General features: G+C 45.3%; 1 protein-coding gene across 2 annotated transcripts in view; it reads right to left on the reverse strand.

Moving 5' to 3' along the window:
• The window catches only part of pik3r3b (phosphoinositide-3-kinase, regulatory subunit 3b (gamma)), a 121,224-nt gene that overhangs the window by 11,677 nt on the left and 97,047 nt on the right, over positions 1–12,500 (reverse strand). Inside the window, exons 1-2 of one of the 2 annotated variants that reach the window (XM_027290670.1) lie at positions 1,402–1,601; positions 1,133–1,271 (exon numbers count right to left, since the gene is read on the reverse strand). The exons of the other annotated variant lie outside the window; for it this stretch is intronic. Coding sequence (XP_027146471.1) covers positions 1,133–1,271; positions 1,402–1,443 — 181 coding nt within the window. The 5' untranslated portion in view covers positions 1,444–1,601. Of the gene's footprint in view, positions 1–1,132; positions 1,272–1,401; positions 1,602–12,500 lie in introns of those variants that run through there. 2 annotated transcript variants of the gene reach the window in all.

A 12,500-nucleotide genomic window follows, 5' to 3' on the forward strand; every position in this document is an offset into this window, starting at 1 on the left:
CACAACGTCCCACATCTGCGCCATGATCCATTCAGAGGCGCACCGAGGGGAGAAAGGAGAGAGGGGGGCGGCGGCGGCGGTGCATGGTGGATAAGGGGGGTGGGAGTCAAATGACACTGGCACAATTACCTCGGAGTGAATGAATGAAGGCGAACGAATGAATGAAACGTATTCAATTGTGGGTGACAGTTGGCCAGAAAGAGGCACAAAGACGTATAGATGCGCGGCAGTGAGGGATGTTATGATTATGAAATGCTCCGGAGCTTTTTGTTCATTATTCTCTGTCCCATCCCCCTCCTCTCTATCCCCTGCACCGGGGAGATTTCAGGGATCTGCACGGCTCTCTGCACAGTTTCAGTAATAACAGGCAGAAAAATGCTGCAGAAATTAGTGCTCATGTCTGCACCGAGCTGCGATTTTTGGGCATTTTAGGCTGCCATCTTTGTCATTTCATTTATCACATCATCACAGTATGTGCAAGAGAAGGTTTCTCTGTGTACACACTATTCTCTCCAACACAGATAGAGACAGATACTTTATTGATCCCGGAGGAAATTCAAGCATCCAGTAGCAGCATGCAAACATACATTAGAATAAACCATGCACATGAAATGTGCACAAAAAAGACAAGAGAGCCAGAAAACAAAGAGTACAGCGCGTTTAAAGAGTTGTCAAGAGAGCCAGAAAACAAAGAGTACAGCGCGTTTAAAGAGTTGTCATGTCATTTTTAGCCAAATTTAAAACACAAAATGTCGTTAAGTCAGCTCAAAATGGATCGTGCTACGCTAATGTATCGTTTCAGGCAAATGTCGATAATGTACTGCCCCCAAAAAAACCGATAAATGTCACGAAAAACGAGAAAAAACGACCCGTGAAGAGCCAAAGGGGGGTGTTACGAACACGGTGGTTACGAGCTGTAGCAGGATGCGCGCTATAAAACTTTCCACCGATTTGAACGGGCACCAAACCAAGCACAACACCCCCTCTGCCCGCTCTCTCCCAGCGAGCTCCAGACGAAAAAACTTCCATGCCCCGGTCGGTCCCCTCCTCCTCCCCGCTCCCTCGCTGTCACCGCCGGGGCCTGCCTTCCCTTCCCTTCCCTTCCCTTCCCTTCCCTTCCCGGCCTTCTTACCTGGCGGTTGGTCCATTTCCAGGTAAAATATGAGCTCCGTGGAGTACGGCATCATCACGTCCCTCCAGTCTCCCTCCTCACCGGCTTTCTCCGTCGTCCACACCGTGTTGTACATCGTGTGGGCTTTTAAATCGATTTCCTCCACGGGGAAAAAAAAGCGGGAGCGTGTGAAAACGACAGAAACTAACCGACGTGTTTTTTAAATCTATCTATCTAGCTGGAAGTCTGTTATCTGAATTCCCGCTTCAGACCGGAATAAATAGACGAACCGTGGACAGCAAGCACCGGGCTGCGACTGCTCCCGCCGACATATTAATAGTGTTAATAACTCTGGGCTCTTCATGAAGGCCCCTCTTGTTGTATATATGTATATATATTAATTAACGTCCTCCGGTAGATGCCAGCTCTACGCTCGGTGCTCGCTCCGTCTCCTCCGCAGGTGCCGCCGGATCCATTTTAAGACGAACTGACAAGAGGAGGCTGGAGGAGGCTGACAACGGCTGGGACAAACCATTCACAGGGAGAGAGGGGGGGGGCAGGACTTATTCAACTGTGACGCACTACGGCTACAAACATAAACACTCACACTGTAATGTACAACAACAACAACTGTAAACATGACTTCAATCTAACACATGAGGGGTTTAATCCACGCACACGCTGTGTCTGTGTTTTATTTGAATGATATGTCACCCCCCCTGTGTTAACGCGTTTCTGCCCGCCGCTCTTCTTTTCATGCTGTGGTTTTCCAGAGAGCTGCTGACTGACTGTTACACTGACTGACTGACTGTTACACTGACTGTTACACTGACTGTTACACTGACTGACTGTTACACTGACTGACTGACTGTTACACTGACTGACTGACTGACTGTTACACTGACTGACTGTCTGTTACACTGACTGACTGACTGACTGTTACACTGACTGACTGACTGTCTGTTACACTGACTGTCTGTTACACTGACTGACTGTTACACTGACTGACTGACTGTTACACTGACTGACTGTTACACTGACTGACTGACTGTTACACTGACTGACTGTTACACTGACTGTTACACTGACTGACTGTTAATCTGTATTTTTCCATTGTCAGTTCATCCCATGAACCAACAATAAAAGTGATTATTGGAACAAATGATGAAATGTTTTTTAGTAACTCAGCTCTCGACTCGATACGGTTCATGATTTTTTGTTCACGATACGATTTTCTCACAATTTTTTTTTTTAATCAAAATGAGCTACAGACAAATTATGACCAAATAAAATTATCTTTTTATTTCTAGGAAAAAAACCTTCCTTACAGAAACTCTCAAACAGTTTGTGTTCTCCTATTAAAAGTGCAACTTACATCTTAAACAACAAAACCAAAATGCTCCACACAGCTGATTTCAAACTGCTCGGTGCGTCCTCTATTTTTCAAAGCTATTTTCTACCGTCGCCACGTCTTCCCTCGCTCTGTGCTCCGTACCTACGTAGTGTCTCAAGTCTTTTTTTTTTTCTTGGGACGTTTTCTTGGGAAGTCTCGTCACATTTTCTGTTAAGTCATGTTGATACCACAGCCTAACTTTAAAGTCTGTGTAAAGGCAATTCTTTCAAAACACATTAAATATGTTGAAACATAGTTTCTGAAAAGACTTTGAACTGTGGAGTTAAAAACAGTTTTCACCAGTTTTCAGTTTCAGGATTTTTGTGGGCGGTCCTTAAAGGGTGGCTCGATGACACGCTGAGGCCACCCTGAGCAGAGAGACAGAGATGAATTCATCCAGCTCAGAGTGTTTCAAAGTTTGTCATACACTTTTAAAAAACAGACCATGCATAGTTTAGTCGGCTTAGTAAACATAGAAAAACTCCTTTTGGTCGTGCATCCCACCACACAGCAGCAGGAGACACGTTCACACAATACAGTCTCCTCCGGCGTGGGCGGCACCTTATTGCGCTCTATACATTTGTTGTGAGGTACCAATGGGCTTAACTTTGTCAGAGGCGGAGTTTAAATATGAAGTATTGTAAACCACAGCTGATCACTGCATGCTAATGCGGTGGAAACTTTCCAAATGAATCCGCTGCATTAACATGCAAAGCCGGAACAATGGTGGAATACACAAATCAAGCAAGTCGAGTTGATTTTCATACCATAGTGAAATGGGTAGGACACATTCAAAAACCCAAATCACCACAGTCTGCTTTGGAAAATGTCGAGCATCACTGAGACACTGTCAACTGTCACGATAATTATACCAACTCTGATAAAAAATCAAAAACAGTGTCGAATATAAATCCTCTTTGATTTAATGTCGTTTTCTGCTGCACTGATGTGTTTGGATCTACAGTTTGTGTCTTCAGTGAGCTTGTTTCTCCAACTCCAGTGAAGGAAAAGGAGCCATTCACGTGAAGCCGCCTACAGTGAGATAAATACAGTTACAGTAAATGATATGGAAGCTTAAACATGAGCTTAGGGATGCTAGAGAGGTGCAAACGTGTATTTAGGAAGCCTATAATACAGGGATTACTGCACACACATCAAAACACACACCTGCTAAGATGGATATTATGGATTTACAGGATTGTGGGTTCTGGGTTTGTGTCAGGACGTCTATGTGGGGCTCCTTATTCTCAGATTTAAAGCTGCTGTAATCAATATTTTAGACGAACAACTGATCAAATGAGAATGTGTTAGGGGACGTCACCGACACACAAAAGATTATCACTGACTCTGTAGTCCACAGAGGTCTATGGTGTCTTTCAGCTCATTGTTTTGGTTCACTCTCACAGTGCTGTTCAGACAGGTCAGACCACTGCGTTAACTTATATCTTTAAACATGATACATCTGAAAATGACACAAACACAAATAAAACAAATTTACAGATTTTATTCGTGCACCTTTCACCTTAACTGTAGATATGTTTCGTGCTAGGCTGACAAATACTGTATATAGTCACATATTGAGTTAGCTAATGATGTGATTCGTTCTGTTGCTGTAGATCTGGAGTTGTGTAATTATGTCTTTAACATTTTAGAGATCTCTCTTTGTTTTGTAAATGTAATTTTTTTGGCATGTGGGGTTATTTTTAGAGAGTTAAAATCTTTATTTTCTATGTGCAGAAGCATATTTTGAGTGTGCAAACATAAAATCTGTGCATGAAAAAAACAAAACAAAAAACTGATCCTATCACTGCATCTCTGCTTCAGAAAGTAGAGCACAAAACCCAACAACAACAATGGCACCATCATAATCAGCTGCCCCAAAAGCACACAGTGGAGACCCAGACTGACCCAGACCCCTACCACCACCACCACCACCACCCCAGCCATCCACATGGTAATCTCCTGTTAGCAGCCTAATATCAATAGAATATCTTCAGATGGGCGCTGCTGCCACCGGTAATTACAGCTGCTCTGTCTATCTATCTGTCTGCCTGGTGTCCTACTTCTGGGAGCAACTATAAATGAAAGGTCTGCTCCCCAATCTGCCATCCATCCACTCTGTCCTCCCTCTACATCCACCCACCCACACATCCATCCATCCATCCATCCATACATCCATTCCCCTCCCCGAACTCGTGTGTCTCGTCTGTCCATCACAAGAGAAGCAGGAGGAGGAGGACGGAGGGTCGTCTTGCAGGGGGGGCTGGGGGAATGTCAGTGAATGAAACCTATTTAATGCAGCGCACACACACACCACACACACACTGTGAGTGTGTGTGTGTGTGGGTGGTTGTTTCACAGATGGCTCGTGCCGGACACACACCCCAAAGCTCCCTATCTGTCGAGTGTGTCAAACAGGTTTAATTGCTGCTGCTGCCGCTGTGTGTGTGTGTGTGTGAGTGTGTGTGTGTGAGTGTGTGTGTGTGTGTGTGTGTGTGTGTGTGTGTGCATGAGGCCGGGCAGATGGATCCCTAACAATGACACAGGAACTGACTCTGCCCCTCGTCATACAAAAGAGAAAGAGAGAGAGAGGAAGAAGGAGGGGGGAGGACGATGATGGGAACAGCAGTATTAATCTGCGCTGTCCCCGGCCATCAGCACACTGCTCCCCATTTAACCTTCGCAACAATAGAGCCGAGTGGCATCAAGTGGCCTATTTGCATAGCGTATGCATAATCACATATGAACCATAGTCACATATGAATTAACCCCTCCCACAACGCCAGATCAAACTTTCTATCCACGGTGCATCTTGAAAAAACAGAAACATTTATTTAAAGCAACTTTCTGTGACTTTTCCATCAAATCCCGTTGACCCACACTGACCTGTGATCAGGTGATCGGTGTCTCTCGTACGTCTGTTCTCACACTATGTAACTTTGGGCTCCGGGTCGGGAGAAGTACGTAACGCTTTACGGCACTAAGTCACACAGCAGCAACTATTTCACTGATTCTGGTGAAACTGGATCATATTTTATGGAGGAAATGTTTTCTGGTTTTCCCTCTGATGTCCTCCGGCTGCTCCGCCTCAACTCTCTGTGATTTACAGAGTTTATGATGGACAGTGAAGTAACCTGCTGACAGCTGTAGCTGCTGTTAGCTCATGTTAGCTCAGTCTGTTAGCTCATGTTAGCTCAGTCTGTTAGCTGCTGTTAGCTGCTGTTAGCTCATGTTAGCTCAGTCTGTTAGCTGCTGTTAGCTCATGTTAGCTCAGTGTGTTAGCTGCTGTTAGCTCATGTTAGCTCAGTGTGTTAGCTGCTGTTAGCTCATGTTAGCTCAGTCTGTTAGCTGCTGTTAGCTCATGTTAGCTCAGTCTGTTAGCTGCTGTTAGCTCAGTTTGTTAGCTGCTGTTATCTCATGTTAGCTCAGTCTGTTAGCTCATGTTAGCTCAGTTTGTTAGCTCATGTTAGCTCATGTTAGCTCAGTCTGTTAGCTGCTGTTAGCTCATGTTAGCTCAGTGTGTTAGCTGCTGTTAGATCAGTTCGTCAGCTTGGCGGTGAGCTCAGAGCGACGGGTACCCGTCTGAGTGTTTGTACCAACAGGTGTTATGGACTACCAGGAAGAAGAAGAGGAGGTAACCAGGCTCAGAAGCTTCTACGGACATGATGGCAGAGGAGAAGAGAGTGAAGAGGACGCTGACGGAGGAAGCTAAGAAGAGAAAAGGAGAGAGTGAGCGAGCAAGAAGCCGCCGGACAAGAGTAAATGTGGGACTGACTTTTAGTGGTTGGTGGGAGCTTGGTGAAATAAAAGGCTGAAAGACAGTACAAAAGGTTTTACTGGTGAGCTTATCTGTGTTTCAAACAGGCTAATGTTTCCCCCTGTTTCCAGTCTTTGTGCTAAGCTAGGCTAAGCGTGTCCTGACTCTGTACTTAGACATCAGATTGAGATCCACGTTGAGCATGAGCTTTAAGCTCCAGGTCAGAATAATAAAGTTGCCGATGTGGAACCGGCTGGACCAGAAACAACATTAAAGATAATTGGTTACAGGTTCACACATCAATAATTCAGCACGCAGGAAGGGGGGAGCATTGTTCAGAGGGAGTACTGCTACTTCACATACTCTAATACAGTTTACTGTTTGTACTTTTACTTCAGGAAACCAGTGGATGATGCAGACTTTTACATTGTGCTTTTGTAAATTTTACTTCTACTTCCTCTGAGAAAATAATCTGCATGTGTGTGTGTGTGTGTGTGTGTGTGTTAGAGCGAGAAGCCCAGGTGAGCTCCCTGGAATCAGGTGTTGAGTTTGCCATTTCTGTCGCCATAGAGACCGAAACGTCCAGTGAGGCGCTAACAATGTCTCTTTTTAAGGGGCTTTTAGCACAGACAAAGGCGCTGTCTGGGAGCTCATATCATATGCCACCTACTGAGTTAAATGCAGCCGGGAAGCACAAATCCATGCATGCATGATTTTTTTTAATCACGAAGACTCGTCAGAACTAAAATAAAATGCTCTTTGATCTCTTTCTTTTCTATTAAAACTGGACTGGACCTTAATATCCTGCATCCGCTTCGTGTTGAGGATTAGAATAAAACTTTCATGGCTTCACAAATCCATCAAAAGCTGCACCAACCTGACGAACATGGTCGACATGTTTCAGAAGTGTTTAAGACTGAACAATGTTCGGCCGTGAAGCGCGTATTTAGACATCTGAACTTGCAGCCACCTGTTTGTCTATCAGGGTTTCGTCTGCCGTGCTGCGGTCTGGCAGATTGTATTTAAATTGTAAGAGAGCAGACACAGCTTCAGATAAAACTCTGAGAACAAGCAGTTCAGTAAACTAGATGTAATCTGCGAGTCTCTGCATGAGTGTGTGTGCCTGTTTTAAATAGCACGTTATCTGTCTGTGCATGGGTGAAACACATTTAAGGTCACACGCCACCTGCGCCCCCAAAGCAACGGCTTCTAGAAGCCACATCAGAACACGGTGTCGTCTTCTCCAGCGAGCACGGCATCGCTTAACTCAAACGCTCTTTTATTAGCAGCTATTGTGCTTTGTGAAATGAGATAGAAAGCCAGACGCCACGAAAGGCGACGCACGCCGACACGGCTGAATGGAGCCATCGTGACCCTCCGACACCTGTGAACCACCGGCTTATCTGCTCGACGCGTTATGTGTCTGAGAGAGTGAGACAGAAACGCTGAAACATGGTACTGTATGACTAAAGTATATGGACGTGGGTGTCCACATACATCTGGTCATATAGGATATAATGTGTGGTGCACAATAATATTTTACACTAACTTTGTGTCAACAGTTTGTGTTTGAGTGGCCAACAGGCTGCAGTAAAAAGTCAGATTACATTGAGTCTTATGGGGTTTATAGTTTATAGTCTCAGTCTCTAGTCTCAAGTCAGCATGATGTCAAACATGGTCACTTCTGGCTCCAAAAAACTAAAGTAATGACGACCATAATGCCAAACTCGATGCTTCAAAACATTTGAACATGAACCAATACGGAAGGTTACGGTCGGTTCAGACAACGGAAGTGAACTGAAGCCAACGCTGAAGTGCCAAACACTGCAGTTCCTCTAACGTCCACCTGAGGCTGGCTCCAGAAGTGAGTCAGTCTCCATAAGTCCCCATGTCCAAATGTCCAACTTCACAGCAGAAATAAACATGTTTACAGCCTGGTACAAAAAACAGTTTTGGTCTCTGTAGCTAATTTCCCCGTTCATGACAACTGTACTGAGGGTGAATTTATATACAACTCACCTGTTCACATTATATTAAGGCTTAAAGTTATGCAGGGTTTAGAGAGTGGACGCTTTGCCTGAGGTGGGTGTGGTCGCGGACACTACGTCCAGGTTTTAGACAGTCTGCGAGGACGTCACTGAGACTACGTCCAGGTTTTAGACAGTCTGCGGGGACGTCACAGAGACTACGTCCAGGTTTTAGACAGTCTGCTGGGAAGTCACGGAGACTACGTCCAGGTTTTAGACAGTCTGCGAGGATGTCACAGAGACTACGTCCAGGTTTTAGACAGTCTGCGGGGACGTCACGGAGACTACGTCCAGGTTTTAGACAGTCTGCGGGGACGTCACAGAGACTACGTCCAGGTTTTAGACAGTCTGCGGGGACGTCACAGAGACTACGTCCAGGTTCTCAATGTTGGTTCTCTACATGTCTCTCTCTCTCGAGTCACCTGCATCCATGTGTGCGATGTGTTGAAAGTATAAACACGTGTGAAGCATTGACCTGTTGTCAGACGTGCAGTCAGACTTCACACATGCAGGTTTCAGGTCAGGTCAGGTTCCCTTTGTTTCTGCAGCTTGACACAGGCTGTACTGGATGTGTGAAGTCAGGACATCTCAGCCTCTGCTGCTTTGATTTAGACCATTCTTTAATTTTTAATGTCTTTCTTTCAAGTCCGGAAACTCTGTGTAAGTGCAGTATAACATCGCTGTAGTGTCGCCTAAAGCAAAAACACACGTGTATGGCTCATTAACAGCTCGGCAGACTCTTCTGGAGCCACATTTACTGTCTTCTGCTGCTTTTTGTAATAAGCGAACAGCCTTTGAACACAGAAACAGAGTTTTTCTTCCACTGCTCGTGTCAACAAATGGGCATATGTGCAGTTTTCAGTCTTGTGTCTTTTATAGGTTTAATTGGTCCCCTGAGTGGGCATGTATCTATCTGTGTGTGTGTGTGTGCTGTAATAAAGCAGTGATTCACACACAGACACAATAGTGTTGTATATCTTCCCTGACGTGTTCCCCGGTGTCAGGGAGTCACTACTGTACAATCTATCAGCCTCGGAGCATGTGGTTAAATCTCCTTTTTTCTGTTTAAAGGAAAAAGCCTACAGATTGAACATTTGCTGTCATGGGAGAAGCAGAAGTGGAGGACTCAGGGAAGGATGGATGGAAGGAGGCGGGGAGGAAGATCCTAATCTGTCCGGCTGTGGTGCTAGACCAAAGCAAACGATGCAGGAGAGGCAGGACGAGGAGGAGGAGGACGGTGAAGGACGGGATGAAGCTAGACGAGAGTCCCATTTGTCCTGAAGTTTCAGTCGGGACATGTTTGTGTCATGGATTTAAAAATAACAGTCCATAAATATATGAGTGTGTTTGACTGTACAGTGATGATGAGGCTGCTGCTCTATTTCTGTGCTTATTATCCACGGCCCTCAGCGCTTTTCATATTCCGTCTGCCGCTGTAATAACTAGAGTGGAAAGTACAATTTAACTGTAGACACGAATAGGCTGCTAAACACAGACGTCGGTGGAGTGGGGTCTGGAAGTATGGCACACACACACACACACACACACACACACAGAAGGGTTGTGTAATACGCCGAGGCACTTTTGGATATATTATGCATAAGCGTTTTTTTGGAGGGTGCAGGGACATCCACCTACATCTTTGCAACAATTATGTTTGAAATGGACAATGTGAGTCAGCAGTCGCCTCTTTGTTCACTTGTTTTTCTGTTAATATGGCAACATTCATGCCATAAAATACCAGAACTCTGCCAGGAACACCATCTTTACAAAACGCATGTTCGGCAGACAATCTGTCCCAAAGTTTCCAAAGATGCCAGACGGACTCAGACACAGAAACTGAGGCGCAGATGAACGGTTCATTGCGTGGTTATAAAATGATCTGAATAAGAATTAAAATGCAAATGTAATTAATTAAAAACCAGAGATAGAAAATAGGTTCAGTTAGGAGCCCGATGTGCATGACAAACATGATAAATACAGACAGTGTTCAGTGTTTTCTGATGTACGTTGGAGAGGAAGAGTTCAGTTCAGTTTCTATCTTACCACACACGGTGGAGCGTTGGTTCAGTTCAATATTTAATCCCAGCTTTGGGATTCATGGTTAGCTCGACATCTCAGGTGTTCCAGGAAACATCTGACATAACCAAAACCCGACCTACAAAAGGTCACAAGAAATAATTCATCATAACGGGTTCTAAGTTCTTTAAATTCAAGGTCAAGAACTCATTTAAAAAAGAAAAATCAATTTTAAAGTAAAAGGTAAAAACCCCTTTAGTCAAGGCTGCAGATACTTAATTCATATAATCAATCAGTTACACCAAGAAAGATTAAACTGAAAGACACACAGGGCTAAAAATCAAAAGCCAACAGGTTTAGCACATGACATGAAACTTTGAACAGTCATTCAGTCACTAACAGTCTTAAAGAAGCTGGTTCCCCACAAGAGTTCTGCAGCGAGCAGGAGCATCCATCCAAAGTTACGCCTCCGTTACAAAAAGAAACATGACGACGGTGGATCTGCTTGGGTTCAGTTTGAACGGGTCAAAGCAACACAGACTGAGACACCATCCTCAACAAGGCGGTGACGTAGTACTGACTCTTTGTCTTTGTCTCGACCCCTCAGAATCTTGGTCTCGTCTCTAGTGTTGAGTCTTGAGATGATGATGAGACTATCCCTCCCATTTTCCCCTTCTGGGGTTCAGTAACGTACTCCATGTACTGTACGTCATGTCCAAATAAATAACACCATACACTATATGGGCAAAAGTATTTGGACACACCTGTCTTGTTGGAGGAGGGACAGAGTCCTGACCTCAACCCCATCGAGCACCTTTGGGATGAACTGGTACTGGAGATTGTGAGCCAACATCAGTGCCTGACCTCGTACATACTCTGCAGAACGAACAGGCACAGTCCTGCAGAAACATCTCCAAAGCCTTCCAAGAAGAGTGCGTCCGAATACTTTTGTCCATATAGTGAATCCTAAAAATGTCTTCAACATTACCACAGAAAAACGGCCTGGCTGATCTCCACCTGATGTAGCGATGTGTTAGATAGTGTACGAGGGTTCATATTCAGGATTTGGGTCAGGGAATGTCAACAAGGGTCCTCACAGGTATAGAACAAAATGTGTGTGTGAAGCTTGCAATCATGGTGTCAGTGGGAGCGAGCCACTGCAGCGAGCCCTGCAGAGAGGCCATATTTTCTGTTACATATGGCACTGAGACACTGTGGATGACACGAAACCTCCCAATGCTGCTGCTGACATGTGAAGGATGGTTCAGTCCGGTGTGCTGACTGATGGCCAGGCCGATAAACACGACGTGAACAGAGAATGAACTGCAAAATACGTCTTCAGTCCAGAAATAAACATGCAACTTTGGTCTTTTGCAGTCGAACTGATGCCTGTTAGCTGTGCTACACTCAGTGAGCACGGCTGGACCGGGACCAAACTGAGCCTCGGATAAGTACCGAGGTAGTTTTCTTGCTGAGTTCGGCTCCTGGCACCCTGATGCTGACCCTGACACAACCCTCAGGCCTCCAGGGGACTGATGCCCGACCTCCATCTCGCTCCTCTCTCCACCACTTCACGCCTCCCTCGTCCTCGCCTGAACCTGCCGTGTCCTCGTTGTCCCTGGAGTCGGAGGTGTTTTCTGGATTGTCAAACTGGCCTCTGTTGGCTGCCTGTCATTCGTCACGTAAACCACCCGTCCTCTTTTGGCCTCGTCGTGAGTAAAGTTGTGATTTTACAAACATCTATGCAGTTCCCAGGTACAGAAAAAAAGATTCAGAGCCGAGTTCCAGAACAAAGAAGTTCAGGAGACCCGCGCTAAGTCCGTTTATTCTGAGTGAATGAACATCTCCGGGGGTAAGACCGAGTTTAAACATCATGTTCTGGTTTGATCGGGCCTGTTAGATGCATCGCTGCCTCTGCTGGATCCTGCACATTGGATTTTACATCGGCTGCTTTGGTCTTAGCGAGCCCCGACTCAAGCATGCCGATTAGCTTTGCTGTCTCAAACTTTCCAGTTCAACTAATCCAATGAGAAGCTCCCCTCTGCTGCTTTAGCTCTCCTGACCTTCCCCTCCATGCAGCGGGCCGGTGGATTCAGTTCCTTTCCTGGCTTTGACTGATCCACCTGTTCAAACTGTGCAGGCAGTCTCAAAGCAACTAAAAGGATTTGTATTAATTATTGAAGCTCTGTGTCG

This window comes from Larimichthys crocea, chromosome XVII (assembly GCF_000972845.2).
Source record: "Larimichthys crocea isolate SSNF chromosome XVII, L_crocea_2.0, whole genome shotgun sequence".
NCBI lineage: Eukaryota > Metazoa > Chordata > Actinopteri > Sciaenidae > Larimichthys > Larimichthys crocea.